The sequence below is a fragment of the Coloeus monedula genome (assembly GCF_965178545.1).
Source record: "Coloeus monedula genome assembly, chromosome: 21".
In the NCBI taxonomy this organism is placed as follows: Eukaryota; Metazoa; Chordata; class Aves; order Passeriformes; family Corvidae; genus Coloeus; species Coloeus monedula.
The window spans coordinates 4,194,181-4,217,541 of record NC_138801.1 but is presented as its reverse complement, the minus strand read 5'-3'; the positions used below and the strand labels follow the sequence as shown (position 1 = coordinate 4,217,541).

General features: G+C 46.3%; 2 protein-coding genes across 4 annotated transcripts in view; one reads left to right on the top strand and one right to left on the bottom strand.

Annotated features, from left to right (window-relative positions):
• DDX31 (DEAD-box helicase 31) overlaps nt 1-13,988 on the bottom strand; it is a 43,637-nt gene extending 29,649 nt beyond the window's left edge. Inside the window, exons 1-14 of one of the 2 annotated variants that reach the window (XM_082295393.1) lie at nt 13,869-13,988; nt 13,057-13,310; nt 12,809-12,884; nt 12,349-12,392; nt 11,928-11,998; nt 11,591-11,655; nt 10,737-10,781; nt 9,423-9,464; nt 8,595-8,659; nt 7,689-7,808; nt 7,316-7,422; nt 6,378-6,613; nt 5,853-6,029; nt 3,390-3,449 (exon numbers count right to left, since the gene is read on the bottom strand). In XM_082295393.1, coding sequence (XP_082151519.1) covers nt 3,390-3,449; nt 5,853-6,029; nt 6,378-6,613; nt 7,316-7,422; nt 7,689-7,808; nt 8,595-8,659; nt 9,423-9,464; nt 10,737-10,781; nt 11,591-11,655; nt 11,928-11,998; nt 12,349-12,392; nt 12,809-12,884; nt 13,057-13,310; nt 13,869-13,904 — 1,398 coding nt within the window. In that variant the 5' untranslated portion in view covers nt 13,905-13,988. The remainder of the gene's footprint in view (nt 1-3,389; nt 3,450-5,852; nt 6,030-6,377; nt 6,614-7,315; nt 7,423-7,688; nt 7,809-8,594; nt 8,660-9,422; nt 9,465-10,736; nt 10,782-11,590; nt 11,656-11,927; nt 11,999-12,348; nt 12,393-12,808; nt 12,885-13,056; nt 13,311-13,868) is intronic. The other variant, XM_082295394.1, reaches the window with a different exon arrangement.
• A 210-nt stretch (nt 13,989-14,198) lies between these two features.
• Nucleotides 14,199-22,997, top strand: GTF3C4 (general transcription factor IIIC subunit 4). 2 transcript variants are annotated; one of them, XM_082295399.1, is made up of 5 exons: nt 14,199-14,495; nt 15,656-17,476; nt 19,180-19,310; nt 20,160-20,248; nt 20,933-22,997. In XM_082295399.1, the coding sequence occupies exons 1-5, from the start codon at nt 14,442-14,444 to the stop codon at nt 20,995-20,997; spliced, it is 2,160 nt and encodes a 719-aa protein (XP_082151525.1). In that variant the 5' UTR covers nt 14,199-14,441; the 3' UTR covers nt 20,998-22,997. The 2 variants fall into 2 exon arrangements, with proteins under 2 accessions (XP_082151525.1, XP_082151524.1); XM_082295398.1 differs by lacking the exon at nt 20,160-20,248 and having other exon boundaries at nt 14,322-14,495.
• Nucleotides 22,998-23,361: the final 364 nt, after the last annotated feature.

Sequence of the window (23,361 nt, the reverse complement as noted above, 5' to 3'; positions counted from 1 at the left end):
AAATAACCAGTGCAGTTTTAAAGAAAGCCCAGATGCCAAGCAAACACAATAACCTGAAGCCTAAACCATGTTCCTGCCCTGATCCCAACTGCAAGGCACACAAGGGCACAGGATCAAGAAACAATCCACCTGAGGGATGCTAGAAAGGCTGAAATGTCTGCTTTGAACAATTCATGTTACCAGCCTGTGCTTGTGGTTGGGGGGTACAGGGGTGCATGCAAAAGAATGGGATACAGGGGGTGGGTGCCAGGGAATGGGGTACAGAGGGTGGGTAAAAGGGAATGAAGGGCAAAAAGGCCACATTGAAAGCGAGTCCTGTCACTGCAGAAGATCAGAACCAACAGGGCCACAAAAGTTTTGCAAGGGCCTTGGTTTGCTCAGTGCCTCTCACACGATGTAATTAGGGCAAAGGAAATTGCTAAAGTTGCTTTTGAAAGACACTCAATGGTGAGGTCTTGAAGGCCCTGAGCTTGACAATTGGCTGCCTACATGAGGCCTAGAAGTACAGATGGAAGGCAGCTTGCTCAGGTGCCAGGCTGTCAGTTGGATTAAAATGACTCATTTATTTACCAAAGAACCTCACAAAGTGCTTTAGCTAACAGGCAGAGAGGGCCTAACGGCTCTCCAAGCTGGGGAAGAAGCTCTCGCGCCTTCCCGGCCTGCCAAAAGTCATTACTGCCGAGTGTGGAAAGCCATCAGCAGGGTAGAGACCCCCGTCGGCAGGGTGACAGATTGGGCTGCGTAATCAGAGGAGGAAGGGGAGAGCACAGAAGCTGTCAGAGGCGAAAGCTCTTGGCTGGGGCCGCCAGAAAACTGGCAAGATGAGTTAGCGTGACTGAGTAAACAGCAAACAATCTCCAAATGATCTTTCCTCCCTCCCTGGAAGAGATGAACTTGTTTAAAAGGCACATCCCAAAGGAAGCCGCAAAGAACTTTCAGTGAAGGAGAGAGAAATAAATCTGGACGAGACCCTCTGAGATACGTGGCCCTTCTTTATTTTCTTGTCTGCCAGCTTATATTGTCTGGCAAAAATATTTTATGGAATATATTAATATACATATGACATAGAGCAAATTAATAAAAGGAACAGCAGGTCCCATTGCTTACTAGAGCGGAAAGATGGGTGGAGAACATGGCATAAGGGACAAGGGAAGGACGGCAACATTATTTGTGTTGCTCTTTTGTGAGCCAGGTTTCAAAATTTTGTGGGCACAAAACGTGATTTCATAGTGAAAAGAACAGAACCACCTTTCTGCAGAATATTTTTTTTTTTGCTGCTATGGAGAAGAGTGTCAGAAAAAGCAATGCCCTTAGAGGCAGGAGGTGGTCACAGAGCCTGGCTGCCCTTTGGACATCTGCGTTGGGGAGGCACCTGTAATGTGGGACTGGTGCAAAGTGTATCTCTATATTAAGGTGTCCATATGGTCCCCATTACTGTGGTAACAGGCCACCTCCTGCTTTCAATGCATTTGTCCTCCCAACATCTCTGTAAGATGGAACTGTGCTACTTTCCCCATTTTACAGATGGGGAGTTGAAGCACAGAGAGATTTTGGACTCAGACACACAGCTCACTGTGCTTAACGTGCTGACCATGTGCCAGCTGAGCCGCAGTCACCGTAACCATCAGGATCTGCATCCCTGCCTTGCAGGAAATGCAAAGTGGCTTAGATTGAAGAGGAGGAGGGTTACAATAAATGTGTTACCTTACACCACCCTCTTCATGGCAATCCAGGTTACTCCATATTATCTCCCATTTATGACCATTACCTCCCATTTGTGACAGCTCAGGAGCAAACCCACAACTATTGCTGCTCAACTGAGATGTGGTTTCTTGCCTTGTCACCCCAATTCCATGTTCACCTGCACACAGTCTGTGGCACAGCAAGAAATCAAACCATATCTCCAGTGTCTCAAGAGGGGAATCCCATCCACTAAGATTTCTTTATCCAAATTCTTCTTCCTACCTTGCCAAGAGCTGCACATTTCCTGACAGATTTTTCCTGTCACAGGCTACATTTTCCCTTCAAACCTTCTCACCCAGGAACTGATAGCCCACTGATTGCAATGGTTCTGCTTTCTCTTTGTCTAAAACTGAGCATTTACCTTCTTTCCCAACCCATTAAATTGGAATTTCAATAGCAAGACACGTACCTGACATTCCTCAGTTATAGGCAGCAGGTGCATCAAGAACAACAAAGTTTAGCTATTTATTTTTTAGAATTTACCAAACACTTTTTATCTTCAAAACAATCTACACCACTGAATGATTTAAGCTCTGCTCTCCTCCCTAGTTCAGATACTCAAGTACCACTTCTGTATACAAGGAGACCAAGTTAAAGTTCCACTTACGCACTGCAAAGATGCATTTTGACCTTGACCAAATCTCTGAAAGGTTGTACACACAAAGCAGGACCAGAATGTAACAAGTAGAATTTTACAGGTGACATTATATATAATTTGGCAATGCTAAATCAAACACTCCTATATACATGGCACTCCTAGTTTGAACTGTGGGCAGAAAAAAGAGAAAATTCAGCCCCCCACTCTCTGAAAAAATTGCAACTGGTTTCCTTTAAGAATAACATGCAGCAGGAACAGGAGTCATTTCAGAGCTGGAGAGGGTTTCTCAGCTCTAATTACTCCCGATCGCTGTAATTTACAGGTTTGCGGTGGGTAGAAATCGCCAAGATTCACACGTTTTCAGATCAACAGCTGCCACTATTAGAGAGCAAATTGTGCAGCCTTCTGCACCACTGCAGCAGCCTGTGGCCCCAGCAGGTCAGGAGTGAGAGGTGAAGGTGCCACCACAACCCAAGGGTGCCACCAAACCTCAGCAGAGGACAAGAATTTCTCCCTCAGCATCCTTGGAAGGAGCTTGAAGGGCACAAGGTGAGGAGAGCAGCAGAGCATGAGCTTTTCCAATGACCTCTTCTCTGGTTGAGCTCCCCCTTCCACCTCTGCAGGTGGTTGTTTTTACCCTTGGGGTAGATATTAAGATGGGAAATACCACATTCCATCCAATTCTCCTGGCAGTTACGGGGTACACTACAAATCAGGACTGCATTCTACTGGCTGCATGTAGAGGGCAAGGTTCCAGCTTCAAAGGAACAGATTTTTCTAGACATAAGACCGTGCAAAATACTTGGTGGTCTCTAAGATAAGACATACATTCTTCCTGTATATGGTAACTCAGCAGAAGACCATATTAATAGTTTGCAAAGAAGGCCTCAGTCCTTACTTAACATGTGAGATGCAGAAAAAGGAGATGACTTTCCTCAAGGTCAGACACTGAGCTGGAATTAGAGCTCAGTGCCAATTCCTCTGGTTACCCTTAGGGATCAGACAGGCCCATTAGTGTGGAGCTGCAAAGGGACTCTGAGTTACTCACAGTGCAAAGCAAGATGCCAGTCTTGGATTTTAGGAACTCCTGGAAGACCTCTGTCCTTTCCTAGAAGGTTGAAAAGGAAGAATTAAAAGACTGCTTATGCACATGACAATCGAACACAAAGCAAATTAGCTAAGGTAACAATTTAACTGTCTTGTTCACTAGCTCATGTACAGATTCAAAAGCAAAGGAATTGGCCTCATGAGTGCCAGTCAGACTCTTCTTGCAAATGGAAAAATCTGTGGAACACAGGTGTGGTCCCAGGTAGGAAGGCAGTATCTGGGGAAGCCTGGATGCATTTGGTCAAATCAGAGCAGCCAACACCTCCACAGTTTGCACAGAAACATAGCCTGTGTATGCCAGAAAACAGGAGCTGTTTTACATGGAGAGGGGATCCACAAAGGATTAGGCAGCACCAACAGAAGCACTGGCACGCTTTGTGGGCAACACAGGCTTTTGTGGAAGCAAGCAAAGCTAGACATGTTCACTGCTGTCTGTCCAGTCACACGATGGGCAGGATAAGCCCATTTTGTTGACACAGTGATATAATCACATCACAAGAGATCAGCCTCATCATGTGCCCAATGGGGCATGCACACAGCCACTGCTCTGACACTGGAATTACTGAGTGTCAGGGATGCTCAGCTGCACAGTGAACTGCTGTGGGACAAGTCTTCAAAGTAACAGGGCAGGAGAGATGGCCAGAAATCCCTGCCCAAGGGGGAAAGGAGGCACCCTCCCACGCCTTCCCCTTGTACTGGCAAAAGCCACCATTGGGGCTGATGACAGTGGACTGAGGCTGTTCCCTCCCACTGGGGTCAGAGGCAGGTCCCTGTCCCCATCTCTGCTCTGCACCACCACAACTCCTGCAGCCCCCACTCCTAACACAAGCTCAGGCCCACAGGCAGCACCACCCACAGCCCTCAGGTCCCAGATTATCCCCCCAGCAGTCTTTGAGCCATTGAAGGGAGCTGCAGGCACCCAGTACAGCCCCTCAGCTCCCTTCAAAAGCCTCCTGCTCTGTCAGCCCCCAAACCTTCTCCAGTTATTTTAACTAACAACTTGTTTTCCACAAAAATTGACTCCCCAACTCACATCACAATGATATTTGCTATCTCTGAGCACCAATAACCAAAGGTCTCAGCAGAACTTGATCTTCCCTTGCCAATACCACCTCTGCACCTACAATCCCTTTTCTACTGGCCTTCCAAAATATCCTTGTTTCCAGGTTTCAAGCTTTTCCCTAAAGCTCTGGCTAAGAGCTAAGTGAATGTCCTGTTACCTTGATGATAGAGAAGAAACCTTACACACCTGACTCCCAGCTAGAGGTGCTGTTCTAGAAAAGAAGAGAAGCTTGGGCCTTGCTGACACACTGAACCCTCTGCTGACAAAAATTAAAGAAGAGAGCACGCTGTATCTTGTTGACAATGACAGCAGCCGTGCTCAGCAGTACCATATGGGATCCACAATTTAGCTCCATTAATGCTCTTAATTTGAAGACATCAAGCACTAATTACACACTGGGTACTAAAAAGGCAAAACCCTTCCCCTGGTGCCAGCTACTTAGTGGTGTTCTGTTGGCTTAACAGCTGGTCAGGGTAGAGTTGGGCCAGACCAGGCCTGCTCACTTGCTCAGGCAGGCAGGTTGAGGAAAGGCCAGACTGCAGGGACAGCAAAGCACATGTTTCTGGTCTCCACAGGATGGGAATGAGTGAGAAAAACAATGGCTCTTCACCTCTTGCTTCATCAGAAGAGCTCTATTCATTTACCATCTCTGCTGTGCAGCTCAGAGTAGAGTGGCAACTCTCTCCATCACAGACCAAGGGCAGGATCAGGGGCTGAACTTCCAAGGGAGGTCTCTCAGCTATTGAGAGAAGCTCTGCAGTGACAGTTCATCTGACACTCTCCTCCTGGCCTCTCAGCCCTCTGTAGCAAGCTCCAACCTCTCCACTCAGGCCTAACTGGCTAAAACCTAAACCTATTTTGGGGTAATCACTGTCATAATGCTATTATTCCATCCCAGGGAAAACAGCAAACTGTCAAGACACTGTTCTTCAAACCCAAAGCCAAACTGCTCCAGCCTCACCTATTGGGGGCAACTTATTAGGTAGCAATGTTTTGGGGCTTGGATAAGGTTTTCCTTTGGCATTAAAAGTCTGTCTTGACTGCATGAGAGAGAAGCATGGTCACATAAATGGTTTAGTGCACTCACTGGGAATAGAGAATGGCTGCTCTGCTGAAATAACACATTTGCCTCTTCAGGTGTGTTTTTCAGACACAGCTACCAAGGTACTTTCCAGAAATGGGACAATATCCTTATTCTCATTAGCAGATGGAAGAGTGAGGCCCCTAGACGTGAAATGATTCTCTCTCCTCTCTTCTGCCCTCCTCCCCAAAATAGCCACATAATAAATCATATGGAATAAGGAATAAAACTGCAGGTCCTGACATTTTGAGAGTGCTTACTTCCTGTTCCATGTCGCCGTGCAGACGTAGAAACTGTAAGCTCACAGAGGAGAGGGATGAACGCCCAGGTTGCTCTGACTCTGACCCTCCAGAAAGGACCTTAACAAGGAGCTCGTGGTAGAATTCCACTTGTTCACAGCTGGAGAAAAAGATGATCATCTTGTGGCGCTTTTCAAACTGCAGGAAAAACAAGAGGATTGCACATGACCACTTCCAAAGGCCTCTCCCAATTCCCTGATCGTGAAAAGATCCAGGTGGTTTACACTTCTGGAGATACATCATTATCTGGGAAAGGATTACAGAGTCTGACACCAAACAGTGAGCTCACAAAAGAAGAATGAGTACATGCTGCACAGGGATCTCTCTGCCAGCATGAAAGACACAACAGCACCTCAGCTCTCTCGTGGTTCAAGACGCACTTCAAAGCCCTGGATCTAATCCATGCTATCCTCGACAGAGGAACAGATAAAGGAGTTGGAAAGGACAAAGGGCTACTTAGTAATATAAACGCAACCAGAGTCTCACCTTGCATTTCTGCAGGATAAAAGCTGCTAACGTGACAAGCCTCAGTTTGCTGGGGACCATCATGACATACTGTTGGAGTGTCTCAGGAACAGCAAAGTTTTCCTGCTCCATGCAGTTTGATGAACTGCTGGCTTCCCTATTTGTTTGAGATGCTGGTTCAGGCACCTTCTGGAGTTCATCTGCTATGGAAATGCTGACAGGGTCATTCAAGCTGATATCGGCCAGGCGTGTTACTCCTAAACCACAGGAAATGAGAGATATGTGAGGCCCAGTCTGGGCTGGGATGATGTGCTCAAAGAAAAAAACCAACTAACGCAATTCCAGTGAAAAAGAGCGAGGGGCAAGGACCCAGTGAGCCCCCTCACTGCAAACCTCAGCCCTTTCAGGGCTTACCAGGCTTAGCTGCTGTGAACTCCACCAGAACCTTCACAAGACACTTCCTCAGCTGACTGTGCTGTTTTACAGTACATAAATGTCTTTATGGACAGACAGCATTTGGCAGGCCTGCTTCTAAACGTGTGTGGAAAAAACCCAGCGGATCTTCACTCTTTATCAAGAGTGCAGGAGTCACGAGGCCTGGTTCAGCTCCTGCCTCAGCAGCTGACTCCTTGCATGATACAGAGCAAAGCACACAACACCTCTCTTGCCATTAGCTTTTCGCCTTAATTCTGCGTTTGCAAAGCAAACAAACGAACTTTCGGGTTCATGGTGACTTTGCAATGGAATTTGGGAGACATATGTGGAGACCATGGAAGTACATACACTGACAGAAATTGCAGTAATGAAGGAAGTGCCATAAGCCAAAGAAATTAACAGGCATTATTCCACTTCTGCAAAGGGCTTCAGACTGGGCTGTAACAGAGGCAGACTCAACCAACTACTCAGCAGTTGCTTGTGCATTATTCAGCTACAAGAGCCCCCATCTGTCCATAACCCACCTTCGGTGAGGGTGGCTGAGAGCAGCACGTTCTGACGTGTCTCTCTCTCAGCGTTTAAAGCGTTGAGTATCACAGCCACATCCTTCTCAAAGCCCAGGTCCAGGATCCTACAGCAACAGGAGAGATGGTTAAAGGTGCTGTAAGGAAGGAGAAAGTCTTAATACTCCATGACATCTTTGCAATGAATAACTGTCCAACAATCTGTCCAAAGCGGGTATTTTGTCCTAATCCCAGACATCTGGTGCTTGGCTGAGGCCACTGAGCATGAATGGCTTAAGATCACACTCTCTCTCATACTTTTTTTAATATTTAGTGAATTATGCTGCAGAAGGTATTGTAATAATTTTCCATATCTAAGCCCTTGGAAGTTTACCTGTCTGCTTCATCAATAATCAGCCACTGAGTGCGACGGAAATGAATACATTCTGTGGACTTGATGTGATCAACCAGGCGGCCAGGAGTGGAAATGAGGATGTTTATCCCTTTCCGTAATCTGTGAAGATTTAAAAACAAAAAATAAAACCCAGGCAAGAGAAAAAAAAAAAAAAGAAAGAAAAAACAACCCCATGAAGGTTAGGATGGAATAGGACCCAGAGTGAGGAGCTGGAACCTACAGAGGTGAAAAATGCCACAGTAAATTCAGGGACAGCACTTCCTCACTGATTAAAACTGAAGTTTTTTTTCAGCTAACATTTATCCTTGATCATCATTGATACTCTGATACTCAAAGGCACACTCATTGCTAAGGACGAGGTGGAAAGAAATATTAATAATACTAAAAAAAAAAATCACCCCAGTCAGGTTTTCTTTTCTAATTGAGTACTTGTTTTACTGTCAAGAGTAAACTTCTTTTTGTGTATGCTTATATAGAGAGAAATGAAAATTCCATTTTGTTTTACCAGCTTACAATTCCATTTTTGAAAAGGGAAAAAAAAGGGATTTTAACGCCAGGAAATCTCTTCTCCAGAAAGCAATTTCCCCATAACAAATACTGTAGGCAGCACTTGGTGGTAAGCAAATACAGGTGTTTGTCAGGAGAGGGGAAAAAAAAATACTGACACAAGAGATCATCTTCTCAGAAGGCTCATCAACATTTTAGAAACAGATCCAACTGGGGGAAGTGAATGTTTCCTGCTGACCCAGCCACTGTGCCTGTGTAAGATCCAGGGGATCACAGCTTGATTCAAGCTCACCACCCTCCCTCCCAGTAAGAAAAACACTCTGAAGAAGAGTAACAGATAAAGGACTCAAAATATAATTTAAGAAGTTGGTTTCCTACCTGGCTTTTTCTGATTTTCTCTTTTCTCCCCCCATTAGCACTCCAGGCACAATCCAGGTAAATGGCTACAGACAGGAAAACCAAGACCAGCAATGACTCTTCTTAATAACAAGAAAAAGCCTAATCAAAAAATGATGTTTCATGGCAAAAAGAGAGAGGATGGGGCTGACAGCAGCGTGCATGTGATGTGATCACAGCTCCAGCACTAAAAAAAGACTTGTAAGTCTCTTTTTAAGACTTATAAATTTATAAGACTTATAAATAATAAGGAAGTACCCTATTATTCCAAGGAAAAAATGAAGAGGGGGTGGAAATATGGATCAGATAAATAAATGATTTAAACACCTTCTAGCCCAATGTAAGATACTCTGCCCCAATTACAAGGAAAGCACTATCATTTAATGATTTTAAAAGCCTTCTCATTTCTCCAGTCATTCAGCTGGCAAAGCAGTTCACCAAGTCCTACTCCCCATCTGAAACCCATCTGTCCAGTATTAGTTTCAGTAAAACGGTCCTTGTCACCACGAGAGTTTCCATTCATAACTCAGCCTGAGACAATGAAAGGTATTTCTATAAGCAAATGGCTGTGAAAATCAACTATGCTTGTTTATCAGCACATGTGCAACTAGGGTGCCATAATTAATCACTTAATTGCTCATGTAATAATTTAAAACATGCCACAGGGAAATCATACACTTAAACACATTTATCTTTAAGGACCATACATCTTGCCAGGTGCTGCATTTCCTTAAACCTCCAGCTGAATTCACAGGAACTGAAGTTGTTTAGCCCTTACACAGCTAAGAACACAGAGCATTGAATTCTTACCTTAAGTAGTTTCTGGATTGTATCAAAACTTTGGAGTGCAAGCTATGGAAATCAACAAAAGAAAATGAGCTCTGCCAAAGTCTCTCTGGACTAAAAAGCTGGATTACAAATTCCTATGGCTCAAAAATCTGTAAATTAATCTAGTTATGTACATCAGAATTCTAAATGCATCCTTAATTTTTTTTTAGAAGCCACTTATTAATTTTTTTTCTCCTGAAGAATCTCTCTTTTATTATATTTTGGCCTGTTCAAAAGCCTCTCTACTGGCTCAGCTCCATGAGCCAGCTCTCAGGACAAGAGAGACTTCTGTGGGCTTCTGTGAATGCCCCAGGGAGAAAACAAGCTACAGGCACAGAAGATTTTGCTCCAGAGGAAGAATAAAAGGGAAAATTACAGAAATTCTGATAAAAAACCACCACAGAAAGGGAACACATAGGTCAATCCTCTTCTGGCAGCTCTCACTGTTCTCTCACCTGACCCATGGAGTGATTGTGCCATTGGATCTTCCTATCTCTGCATTTCTTTTCTCAAGGAAGGTTATTGCTTCCAGTACAAAGTAATACCAATTGTAATTACAAATTATCTTCCTAAGTACTCTCAATGGCAACCCTTTAAATGAGCTTACACAGTTTCCTCCATGCTTAGTATTCACATGGCATCCTAAAGAGGCAGCTAAGTTGTTGCTGTAAAAATTTAAATACCTTCAGAGCCTTCTCCTTTCAGGGAACAGAGCAAAGATATTGCACTGCAGGTTGCATAAAATATTGGACCCCAAATGAGATACCTGCAATCAATTCTCCACATGGAAATTATTATCATTCAACATACCAAAAAATAAAATGTAAAAGGTTGATACCCTCCTCTGACACTGCCTTTGCAATTGCAAATAATATAAATTAAATAGAAGAGTTCAATGGAGAAACCAATTCTTGGAGGCCTCAGCTTCAGCATTCATTTAAGGATTTGATAAAACAGCTTTAAAAATGAAACGTTTGTATAAACCTACACATTTGCAAAGCTGAATTAATTGGTTTTACTCATTCCCCTGTGGGAGCAAGGCATGAGGTATGCACTGAGCCCGAGAGGTGCTGCAGCCTTCACAAAGATTTCCAACTGCAGGAGAAGAACTTAGAAACTCCTTCTTTCTCACTCTGGTTGGCACCGAACAAAAATGACAACACTCCGTGAGAGCAAGATCTCAGCAGAAGGACTGACAGCGTTTTCTAACTTTAGAGTTCACCTTCCCTGGTGGACCCACATCTACATCCCCAAAAATCAGTGTTCAAACAGATTGAGAAAGGAAAAGCCACCTACCTCCCTCGTTGGGACGAGCACGAGTGCGTAGGGCCCATCACTGCGCTGCAAACACACAAGAGCAGGGCCTCTCAGAGAAAGCAGCACTGAGCAGCCCTTCCACACCTCCCCTGCTGCCAGCCAACACAGAGGATTCTGGAGGGCTTTAGTGCAAGTTTGCACACAACATCTTAGGGTATTTCTGCCCCACAGCTTTTAAAATCAAGTCTTTAACGTATCAATCCTGCACTGCCTTCTCCTCCCTGCTGGGAAACCTGCTCCAGTCAAACCCAACGTTTCACTGCACCCAGACGTTGTTTCACTCCTGCGTTTCTGAGCTGCAGGGATGCTCTCCTGCTTGATGCACAGCAACGACCTGCAGGTAGCAGCTGCAGGGAGTGACAACCCAAGACGGGCTGGAAATGCTTCAACCCTTCACTCAGGGTGATCTCTTTCCATAAAATGCACAAGATCTGCAGCAGTATTCTCTGGTGTATGATCCAAATTGGGAGCAATTATCCAAACCTGCTCCATGCCAAAGATTAAAAACTTACTCCCCCTAAAGACATGGCAGTAACCTTTGTTTTCAGTTCTCCCAGCTTCCAGACCATTTCTTCTGCTCTCTGCCTCCTCCAAACCTGGTAATTTAGCCCATTTCCAATGTATCCTGCTGCATGGAGCAATGGGGAATGGCTAACATTGATCTTGTACCATCCACATCTCAATAAAACTGGAAAATCCCATCTGACACGTGTACAAATAAAGGGGAACACAGACTGCTTGTAAGGAAAAGAGACAGTAATGACTACAAGAACTGGATTTTATTTTTATTCCTTAATATCAAAAGCAAATATATTTAGTGCTGTTGGACCTACCTGTATTTTGGATTCCATTCCTTGCAAAGACTGTACAAGTGGAATCCCATAGGCAAGAGTTTTACCTTTTTAAAAGGGAGAAAATAGGAAAACTTTCCATTAAAAAACACATGTGGCAATTACAACACTCCAGCAAACCAAAGCACCATTTGCCCCACCATTCTTAAACTGCAGTCAGTCTGGAAAAGTTTCTATTGAGTAGGAAATTTCCAGAATGGAAGATTGACAATTCAATAAAGGGTCAATTAGAAAAGAGAGGTGTGGTACTCCACTAAGATCTACCTAAATAAATCCAATTAACACACCCTAAGAAGGACAGTGACAATTCAACACTGACCTGAACCAGTCTGAGATCTCACCAGGGCATCTCTGCCTTGCAGGAGCACAGGAATCGTTTGCTTCTGAACACTGGGTGACAAACAAAACAGGGCAGGAAATGCACATGCAACACAGGATAGAATCCTACAGTTTTAACATGCACTGACTGTCTCAAAACTCTTTACCCCAAATTCCTCACACTCATCTCTGCCGTGTAGCTGCATCAGCTGAGGTGATTTCTAAGCACAGCCTCTGGATAAGCATCAGATGTGATAAACTCAAAACAGATGGGTTTATGATTCAAGTACCAAACTAGAAGGCAGGACTGCCTACAAACCCAACAGCACATGGGACAGTGGTACTGTGGTCTTCACAAGCCAATTACACATACTGATGGCTTTTAGGGGTAAAGTGCAAAGTTTTTATATTGATTTGCTTACCTGGTCATGCTACACATATTGAGGACAGTGTTTATTGTGGAGATCTAGAGAGACAATAAAGAGAAGTAAAGGTTTTATTGTCAAACTGTTCCTTTTGCTATTTTTTGTAGTACAAGATAAAGCACAACACAAAAAACTTATGTTTATTCTCTACATAACTGGTCCTGGGCAACAAAATAGAAAGTTTTCATGTTCTCAAAATACTTGCTAGTTAATCAGAGTTACAGCATTGCTGGTTTTCTGTGTTTTTTTGGTATTACAGCTGCAAACAGTCAAGGGTGCTGGAACTGTGTCTGGGGACGGGTCAGGACATACATCAGTACCTTAAGTGACAAAATCAGGTGAAGTACCAGCAAGCCTGTCCGGCTCACCACGAATAAAGAGGCATCCCTCAGCTCTCTGACCTGCCCCCACCCAAAAATGCACATTTTTGAGGCATGTAGGCCTTCCTGCCACTCACCAGATGTGGGTGGAGGTCCAGCTGGCTGAAGGAATCTGTAGTGAAAACATTTTCTTGCACCTGCTGCACTTCTTTTCTAAGTTAGGGGAAACAAGCAAAACAAAACACACATTAGGGTTAAAAATGATACAAAAGCATTCTACTTCATCAGCAATGAAATGACATCTACCAAGCAACTGCTCTGCCAAGCAAGGGCAAGAATTCAAGACACTGAAAGGGTTTTTTTCCCTCCCATTTGTCTAAAATACCTCTGAATTTCTGGGATGTCGGGGTTGTTTTTAAACAGGCTGGACGTCTTAATGAAAGGTTTGTTCTTCTGGCTTTCATTCTGGTTGTCAGTCAACTGCTTCTTAGGAACAGGTTTTTGTGATGAGTATCTCTCCTCCCTCCTGTCAGCTGCTGTGGCCCCTTTCCTGAAGGTGTTTATGGATAATTTACGTTTGCGTTTCACGGGTGGGCTTTCATGTGGTGACTGCAGCTTCCTTTTCAGAGCACCAGATTGCTTGAAAGTGAACAAATACACCAGAGTCATCAGTGACTGGCAGTTAACACACAAACATCAGCCCACAGCAGAGCCTTATTTCTGGAATCGCCCACTCCATGACTAAACAAACTAAAATTGCCTTCTGCAGCTATGCAACTCCTACTCCAACAGATCCACCACCACGCCTGAGACTTCTGACATTGCAAAGAGCAATCTCAAGCCATACCTAGCGCTCATCCCTGAAGGACTTCATTCAACTTCTCCAGTGACTGGGCAGAACATGGTTTAAAAACGTCTCTCAAAAGCATTTTTAAGCCTCTGGAGATGAAGCAGAGGGCTAGGAGAGCATCACCCACAGCCCGCCAAAGGTCAACGCGGGGAGTCGGGGCAGCGCCGTCTGCCCGCAGCCCGCCCGGGGAGCCGCCTGCGAGCCCCGGTGCCGCATCAGCCCCGGCTCGGGCCGGTGGAAGCCAAAGACTCCATTTAACAACTTGTCGGACGCTGCCTCCCCGCTCGGTCACGGTCCCGTATCCCGCAGACCCCACACCCCTCCCCTCCCTTCCCCTCCGCTCGTACCCGGCCGACGCCGCGCATCCCCACGCCCGCCGCCATGTCCCGCCCGTTCCTCCGCAAGGCCCCGGGGCCGCCCCTCGCCCGGCCCGGCCCGTGAGGGCGGCGCGGCGGCGGCTGCGGGGCTCTCCCCACAGACCGGAGCCCACCCGGCTGCCCTGCCCGCCCCGCGGCGCTGCGGGGGCCCCGTGAGGGTTCTCTGCACCCCCGCACCCCGCGCTACGGGGCCCGCGTGCCGCGCAGGCAGCGGCAGGACAGCCCCGGCCGGGCCCGCCGGGGGCTTCGGCGGCGGCGCGTGCGCGCGGCCCGTGAGGCGGCGGTAACATGGCGGCGGCGGGGCGGGAGGAGCCGCCGCTGGGGCTCGAGGCGGTCGCGGAGGAGGCGGCGGCGGCGGCGGCGGCGGCGAGTGCCGGGTTCCGGCTCACGGCGGTGCGGCGGGAGCCGGCGGTGCGGCTGCAGCACGGCGCCAGCGGGCTGGAGCCGCTGGCCTGGTCCGAGGACCACCGGGTGTCGGTGAGCACGGCCCGCAGCATCGCCGTGCTGGAGCAGCTCAGCGACGTGCACAGCGGCGGGCAGGACATGGTCATCCACCGCACCGCCGTGCCCGCGCCCGGCGCTGCCTGCATGCTCAAGGTGAGCGGCCGGCACGCCTCGTCAATGTGTATAAATATCTAAATGGGGGGTGGCAGGAAGAGGGGACCAGGAGAGGTTCAGGTTGGACATCAGGAGGAATTTCCTCGCAGGCAGGGTGATTAGACTTTGGAATGGGCTGCCCAGGGAGGTTCGGAGTCACCGTCCCTGGAGGTGTTCAGGGAACGACTGGATGTGGCACTCAGTGCTCCGGGCTGGGTGACGCGGTGGTGATCGGTCACAGATCGGACTCAGTGATCTCAGAGGTTTCTCCAACTTTAATGATTGTGTTTTTTCCCGATGGTGCTAAGCAATAAGACAAGAGAAACGGGCATAAACTGATAAGACACCAAGCTCCACCTGAACGTAAGGAAGAACTTCTTCCCTGTGCAGTGACTGAGCACTGGAACAGAACCCAGAGAGGGTCTGGAGTCTCCCCAACTGGGGTCCCTTCCAGCCTGACCCATCCCGGGATTCTGATCCCCCTCTTAGGGAGCTGCCCTGGGGCTGCCCCTGCCCTGCCCAAACTTGCTGTAAGGTCTCATGTGTTGATTTGTTTTAAAAGTACAAGAGAGAGAAAACCATATCCCAGTGATGTCCAGGGATTCTAAAGTTCTGCAGTTTTTCTGAGAATCACTTGAGCGCCAGTACGGTTATTTCAACACAGTTTTAAGTGGGAATCTTCCTCTGTTTTGCTGCCTAAGCTAAAGGATTTTTGCAGCAGGGATTTCTGTGGCCTTCAGGGGAACATCTGATTTTTTACAAAGATGGGAGATGTGGGTGAATATCTTATTAAATAATACTTTTGTTGTTGTGAATCTGATTTGATTTTCCAAAACAATGCTGAGAATATAGAGTGGCGTTGAAATATTGAGTGCTTTACAATTTAAATATCATGCCAGGTATCTTTAAGAGAACAGAAGTATGAAAACAGGCTCTTTGATTCAGCAGACAAAATTTCAATAGCTGAGAGTCAAAACTATGCAAATTCAGGGCATTAATGAAGCTGAAGTCTTTAGGAGTGACATTAATAAACCATTGAACAGTGTAGTGTTGGTTGTGATTGGGGATCCTCTGTTTCAAGAAGGAATTAATTCCAGAAAAGCCTTTCTAAAAAAACCAGCTGTACAATTGTTTTAGAGGTTCTTCTTGTTCTCTTTTAGGTTGGCCCAAAGAAGGAGGTGGCTGAATGTAAGGAGAAGTTCGCCAGCTCAGTGGATCCAACCGTCAGTCAGACGTTTATGCTGGACCGGGTGTTCAATCCCGAGGGGAAGTCCCTGACACCCATGCGGGGCTTCAAATATTCCAGCTGGTCCCCTCTGGGCTGCGACGCCAACGGGAGGTGCCTGCTGGCAGCCCTGACCATGGACAACCGCCTGACCATCCACGCCAACCTCAACAGGCTGCAGTGGGTGCAGCTGGTGGACCTGACCGAGCTCTACGGCGAGCGCCTGTTCGAGGCCAGTTACAAACTGTGTAAGGCTGACACTCCCTGTGGGGAGCTGGGAGACTTCCCGGAGTTCCAGCGGCGGCACAGCATGCAGACCCCGGTGCGTATGGAGTGGTCGGGCATCTGCACCACCCAGCAGGTCAAGCACAACAACGAGTGCCGGGACGTGGGCAGCGTGCTCCTGGCAGTGCTCTTCGAAAACGGGAATATCGCTGTTTGGCAGTTCCAGCTGCCCTTTCTGGGGAAGGAGTCCATCACTTCCTGCAATACCATCGAGTCAGGAATAAGCTCCCCCAGCGTGTTGTCCTGGTGGGAATATGAGCACAACAACCGGAAGATGAGCGGACTGATCGTGGGGAGTGCGTACGGCCCGGTGAAGATCATCCCCGTCAACCTCAAGGCGGTCAAAGGCTACTTCACGCTGAGACAGCCCGTGGTCTTGTGGCAGGAGATGGACCAGCTGCCCGTGCACAGCATCAAATGTATCCCTCTCTACCACCCCTACCAGAAATGCAGCTGTAGCCTGGTGGTGGCTGCGAGAGGCCCTTACGTGTTCTGGTGCCTCCTGTTGATATCCAAAGCGGGGCTGAACGTCCACAATTCCCACGTGACGGGGCTCCACTCCTTGCCCATTGTCTCCATGACTGCGGACAAGCAGAACGGCACGGTGTACACCTGCTCCAGCGACGGCAAGGTCAGGCAGCTCATCCCCATATTCACAGACGTTGCTTTAAAGTTTGAGCACCAGCTGCTAAAGCTCTCGGAGGTGTTTGGCTCCGTCAGGACTCACGGAATCGCTGTCAGCCCGTGTGGGGCGTACCTGGCAGTCATCACCACCGAGGGCATGGCCAACGGGCTGCACCCGGTCAACAAAAACTACCAAGTTCAGTTTGTCACCCTCAAGACTTTTGAGGAGGCAGCTGCACAGCTCTTGGAATCTTCTGTTCAGAACCTTTTCCGGCAGGTGGACTTGACGGATCTTGTACGCTGGAAAATCTTGAAGGATAAGCATATTCCTCAGTTCTTACAGGAAGCACTGGATAAAAAGATAGAGAGCTGTGGTTCCACTTACTTCTGGAGGTTTAAGCTGTTTCTCTTGAGGATTTTGTACCAGTCGATGCAGAAAGCCCCCTCCGAGGTCACGTGGAGACCTTCACACGAGGATGCCAAAATCTTGATATCGGATTCCCCTGGGATGGGCAGCACTGAAGATGATCAAGAGGAAGGAACTTCGAAACAAGCCAGCAAGCAGAGCCTGGGGGACACAGGCAAAGGTGTGGACATTGATGACAATGCAGAGGATTCTCTCCATCAGTCAAGTGACACTGGAGGCCGTGAGCCAATGGTAGAAAAGCTGCTTGAAATACAGGCACAGATTGAGGCTGTAGAAATGCACTTGACACGAGAACACATGAAGCGGGTGTTGGGAGAAGTTTATCTGCACACGTGGATTACAGAAAACACCAGCATTCCCACCAGAGGAGTCTGTGACTTCTTAATGTCCGACGATGGCTATGATGACAGAACTGCACGAGTAAGTGGCACCTCTGCTCGGGGCTTCTGTGTCACAGTCACTTCCTTCTCCCCCCTCCTGAAAAAACAGCTGGGCTGGGAAAGAGAGCTGGAGTCATGTCAGCCTTGCCAGTCAGATTCTGTAGAGCATTCAGCTTAAATTGTCCTTCCTTGATATTGTGAAATAAGAGGGAATGTAAATACAGATGTTGAAATTTGAATCAGGTACAATAAAGAATAATGATGTCTGAGTTTTTGCAGAACAGGGGAGAGCATTGTGCTGCTGTCAGTGGGTTTAGAACATGAACTGACTGAGGGATGTTTGCTTTCATGACTAAGCTTATTTAGTCCATCATCTTAACACAATTAAACTTCAGATCTATTTCCTCTAGTCAATCACACTGCAGTTCTAATGTTAAGAGCTGCAGAAGTCTCTCTTCTGAAATTATTGTTCAGGTGGTCTATCAGGTCTTGTCACTACTCCCTGAGCCTGCAGTGCAAAGATCAGTTTCAGAGGGTCAGAAAGTGGTTGTGTTCTATGAGTTAAACCCAGTGATTCGGAACTTCATGCAGGACATTCAGTTAACCAAGCTGACTGACTGCCTTTGTTACAACACACATGGCCAGGGCTTTCAGGCACACTGGCAATTAGTGCACTACAATTAATAACCATAACTTAAGGCTTGGCCATGACAGGAACTTTTCCCAAACTTGCAGTGCTCCCTACCATTGTCAAAGCCTAACTGCACAGACAGCATCCTGAGTGTTGCAATGCACAGAGTAAGCATTTGTGGCAGGAGGTCGGTGGCCAGTGAAGCCTGCACAGGGCAGTGAAGTTCTCTGAGTACAGAGGGGAGACAAAGGCAGCTGTGGTGGGAACACTGCATCAGCCTCCCAGGTCTTAATGACAAAAATGATTCAGGTGTCTGTGCACCTCTTTGTATGAGCAGAATGAGCAGAGAACAGCTCTTCTCATACCCAAGTCCTTAAATCCCTTGAACTCTCAAAATCAGCTTTTATCTTGCATCCAGAAAGACAGAAAGGAAGCACATGCCCATCACTGATGTAGTGTGGTGTTCTCCTGATGGCATCACAGCCAAGTGTGGCCATCAGTAATTCACTAGGAAAGTACTCTGGCACAACTGCTGGGTTGTTCTAGCATCCAATTACTATGAATTGAAGGTTTGAGAGGTTGCTTTTCTTATCTTAGAAGAATCTTGTTTCTTTTTTACGGTGATGAAAAGCGACTTCTAAATTGTATTTTATCTATTCAGTTTGTTGTCACACTTAAAAGGTCCCTGGGATGTGGTTTATATCTATTGAAATGTCACAGACAAATTTGGTCACATAAATGTTCTGCTATAAATGTACTCCCAGATGACTGCTGAAGGCATCCAGGTAATTTCTGAACAGGAGTGTGTTTTAGCACGTTCACTGTGATAGGCATGAGGGAGAGCATTGCTGTAATGGTCAGCAGTGTGATAGCAGGTCTTTCAGTACTTTTAAAATTGGCAAGGAATTACTGGTTTTAAGGTCTGTATCCCTTTACTGTGGGGATTCAGGAATCTTTAGGAGAGCAAAAGGGGAATAAATGAATACTTACTGATACTTTGTATTTCTTACACTTTGATTTCGTGCGATTCAGCGAATTCTGTGTCACTCTGAAATCACAGTGAGGTGTTCCCACTCTGGGCTGTGTCAGTGAGTGCCTCCTGTGTGTTCCAGGTGCTGATTGGGCACATCCTGAAGAAGATGAACAAACAGACCTTCCCGGAGCACTGCAGTTTGTGCAAGGAGATCCTGCCCTTCACCGACCGCAAGCAGGCCGTCTGCTCCAACGGCCACATTTGGCTCAGGTAATGGGCTCTTACAGAGCTTTTCCCCTCCTCTGGATAATTCAAACATACTTTGAGAGCTCACTAAACCACTTGTTAGCAGTGGAGTGAAAAGGCATGAAGGATGTTATCCATGCTACAGTTTTTTCTTTCCTCTTCCCTAAGAGCCAGGGTGCTGGAGGTTGGATTTGGTTCTCTTAGCAGGACAATGTTTTTATAATAAAATGCTTTTGAGCGTCTATTTTGGGGGGAATATGGGGTCAGGGAGAAAGCAAGCAAGGGAAATCAAGGACAAGTCATCCTTTGGAACATCACTTGAAGGAGGGTTTGTTCAAGCTCCTTCAGCATTTGAAAACAAAAGCAGTTTAACAGGAACTGATTGAGAACAGGCACATTGAGAAGTCAAATTCTGGAACATCTAGGAAATTAAATCTTCCTGTACCAGTGTGGGGGGTACATGGAGATTGTCCCTGGAGCCTTGGCAAGTCACTAGTTTGTCACAAAGAAAAAACTGTGCCTAACGGATTTTATCTACTAGTTTGGGTAACAGTCAGGTAAACCCTGGTTCTTCCCTGTGCAGTAGGGCTTCAAGCTTTTTACTTCCTCTACTGTATGCTAAAAATTTTTTGGCAAATGATAGATTGATTTTTGACCTTTCATTTTTGTGTCCATATGCAATTTGGTACACTTGGGAAGTTTCATGTACCTGAATTAATGAATTACTAATTTTCATATTTAATGTGGTTCATTACTGCCTTAACTCTCAGAAAGCAGATTGTGAGCAGAACCCAGCCTCCAGTGAGGACACAGGAGCAGGTCATAAAACAATACACCCCAAACCTCTTGATAAAACTACTTGTCCTTTCACAGGTGCTTTCTAACCTACCAGTCCTGCCAGAGTTTGGTGTACAGGAGGTGTTTGCTTCACGACAGCATTGCACGGCACCCAACCCCAGAAGGTAAAACGTTCCTGGGGCCAAAAGGGGCAGGATTGGGGCTTCTTAACTTTTATCTGCAAAATGGCTTGAGTTAGTTTCACTGACTTTTCTCTTTTAGGGAGCTCCTATGTGAAGCTCTGCATTTCACAGTGTCCTGGTGTTGTCTGGGATTAGTGATGTGTTAATTACAAATAATGACTGCAGAAATTGATGTATAAATCCCACATTTTAATGAGAGCTGGGTAAACACATAATCTGTGCTGGAATGCTCCAGCAGTTAGCTTGATACTAACTTAGTTAGTTTGATACAAGTTGAATATATCAGCATCCAGTTCTGCAAGAGGGATAAAGAGGCAGGAACCAAGGACTGTATTATGTGAAGGATCTAATTCCAGTTTAGAAAATGAGAACACTGCAGTTGTGCCATGGTGCTCCTTTAAATTTTTTTCCTATACAGCTATGAGTATGTAAGGATAAAGCACGGAGTGTTTCACCCTAATTTTATCTCCTGCTGAGGTGGAATTTAAACTGGCATTACTTGAAATTTCAGGTCAGAAACAGTTTGATTTCACTGAATTCTCAGTCACTCCTGCATGTGAATGTATACAAACTGTCCAGGGTTCCTGTTTAGTTTGTGCATCTCAGATGTCATTCCTCTGTTCAGCTCTACCCCCAACTTTAAACAACTTCTTTTCTTGTTTGCAGATCCTGAATGGATCAAGAGGTTACTGCAGGGACCTTGCACGTTCTGTGATTCTCCTGTGTTCTAGAGAAAAGCTGTGTCAAGACTGAAAGTATTTTCTCTACTGCATAAGCTCCCTTCAGCCTGGGAGGATACAGAGACAGGAACAGAGACTCTGCTGGAGGGGGAACACATTGTCCACAGCCCTGTAAATAGAACATCACAGGTTCTACAAACTCCTAAAGTCCAGAGCCCATTCCATGCTCCAGAAACAGGAGTACACCTGGAAGAGCCAGTTTAAAGCTGTTTGGAAATGCACCCATGGAAGCCTCAGCAGCTGGACACTGACAAGGAACTGAAGGGTTGAGCACAGTGGGAATTGTCCTTTCTGCCTGACACCAGTGTCAATTCCCAAAAGCTGGGATGGGAACAGTGGAGCTGCCTCTTGAATGGTCTTGGTGGGTAGAGAAGGCTCCAGCTTGCAGTGCTCTCCTTTGCTTCTTACCAACACTGGCATTTGCTGTAGAACACTGAACTGTCCAAATAATCCATGGTTCCAGTTTCTTGCCCAGAGAAGAGCAGATGCCAGTTACAGCCATATGAAAGAAATTGGGCATTCCATGAATTTCACTGAAAGCCTAGGAGAGTAACTGCCTCAGAAATGTTTGAGTCAGAAGGGTGGTACTGACTGCCTGGGTCAAATAGGGATCAGTAAGGATAATTTTTAAATGTAATAATTATTAAACTAATAGCAATTAGCTTAAACACTAATATATATACATATATATAAAATTTCCAATGCTCTTAAGTCTCTTGCCCCACTTTCTTTTTCTGACCTAAGTTCTAACTCCCTCCCAGCTTTTGCCAATGTATTTGCCTTTGGTTTCACTAAACCCTCTACCAACAGGAATTCTCTTTTCCAGAGAAACTCAGTTGCCAAAAGCATTACCAACTAACACTACTGTCAGTTAAACTTGAGAGTCTCCCTCATACAGTAGATTAGTTTTGCACAAGTTTGATACACAAGGAATCACTCCCAGCTGCCAGCTTTTCTTTTCATAACAGCTCAGTAAAAAATCCCAAATGAACAGAACACCCCAAACCCAACCCCACTGTGGCTGACATGTTCTAGGTAAGGCCAAGGAGGCTGGTGAAGCTGTTCGTGTATCCCAGACTGGTTTGGGTTGGAAGGGACCATAAAGCTCATCTTGTTCCACCCCCTGCCATGGGCAGGGACACCTTCCACTGTCCCAGGCTGCACCAAGCCCTGTCCAACCTGGCCTTGGACACTGCCAGGGATGGGGCAGCCACAGCTTCTCTGGGCACCCTGTGCCAGGGCCTCCCCACCTTCACAGGGAAGGATTTTTTTCTAATATCCCATCTAACCCTTTTGAAGCCATTCCCCCTTGTCCTGTCACTCCAGGCTCTTGTAGAAAGTCCCTCTCCATCTCACATGGCTGAGCCTAGAAATTTATTTTGTCTTCTAACTGCCCTATCAGAAAAACCCATCTTTTTTTGCCATCTGTTCCTACAGGGAGCAGAATCCTTTTCAACTTCCTATGCAGTGTTAGAGGAACAATACCTCCCAAATGTGTGTGGTTACTTGGTACAGTTTGTCTTGTTAACTTCAATCCATGCTGTCAAATAATCCTGAGTTTGTGTATTTCCATTCTGCAGAGTACCAATCGCAGAGGTGTCGTCCTGTCTGTGATTCCTGACACTTTCACTGTGTGGGAAGTGCTCTACAGCTGTTGAGAAATCATGGAATTGTGCTGACAGTATCAGTCTCCCACCAGTGCATGTGTGATTGGTGCTTGTTTCCTCGATTCAATGACTATGCATATTTTGTTAATGTTCCTTCACCTTTAATAGGAACAATTTTTTTTCAGTGAACATTAAAGAAGTCAGCTGTCCTTCTGCTCAGTGTCTCATGCATTAAGCATGATCGTGCATTGACTAAGAAGAACATTGCTATAGTAGCCTAGAAACAGCAGAAGCACATTCATCTGTAAAATAATTAGCCTTGTTTGTAAATATCCTTGGAAGTGATACCATAATTGTATTAAAGAAACGTTTAGTTTTTTATTGCTGTGCATTGAAAATTGAAATTACTTCAGTGTGTCTGCAGAGAAGGGAAATGTAGCTCGTGTTGGTATCCAGTAAAACAAGGAGTAACTTCGATGCCCAGCGTGTGTGGAGTTTGGGGCCAGCTCTGGTACCTGGGACAAAACTTCCCAGTGCTGATGGGGTTTGGGGGAACAGAACATCTACTGCCATATGAGCTGAGCAGAGGTTTATTTGTGGTGGTTGAGAAGGCATTTTAAGTGGAAGGTGCAAGTCCTTGCCCTGGCAGTCATGACCAGCTCATCAGTAAGTGCTCCAATTTAGAAATTCTCCTGCCTGTGGAGGAGGGGAGGGAGCCCTGCAGAACCATGTCCCAGTGCTTTCAGAA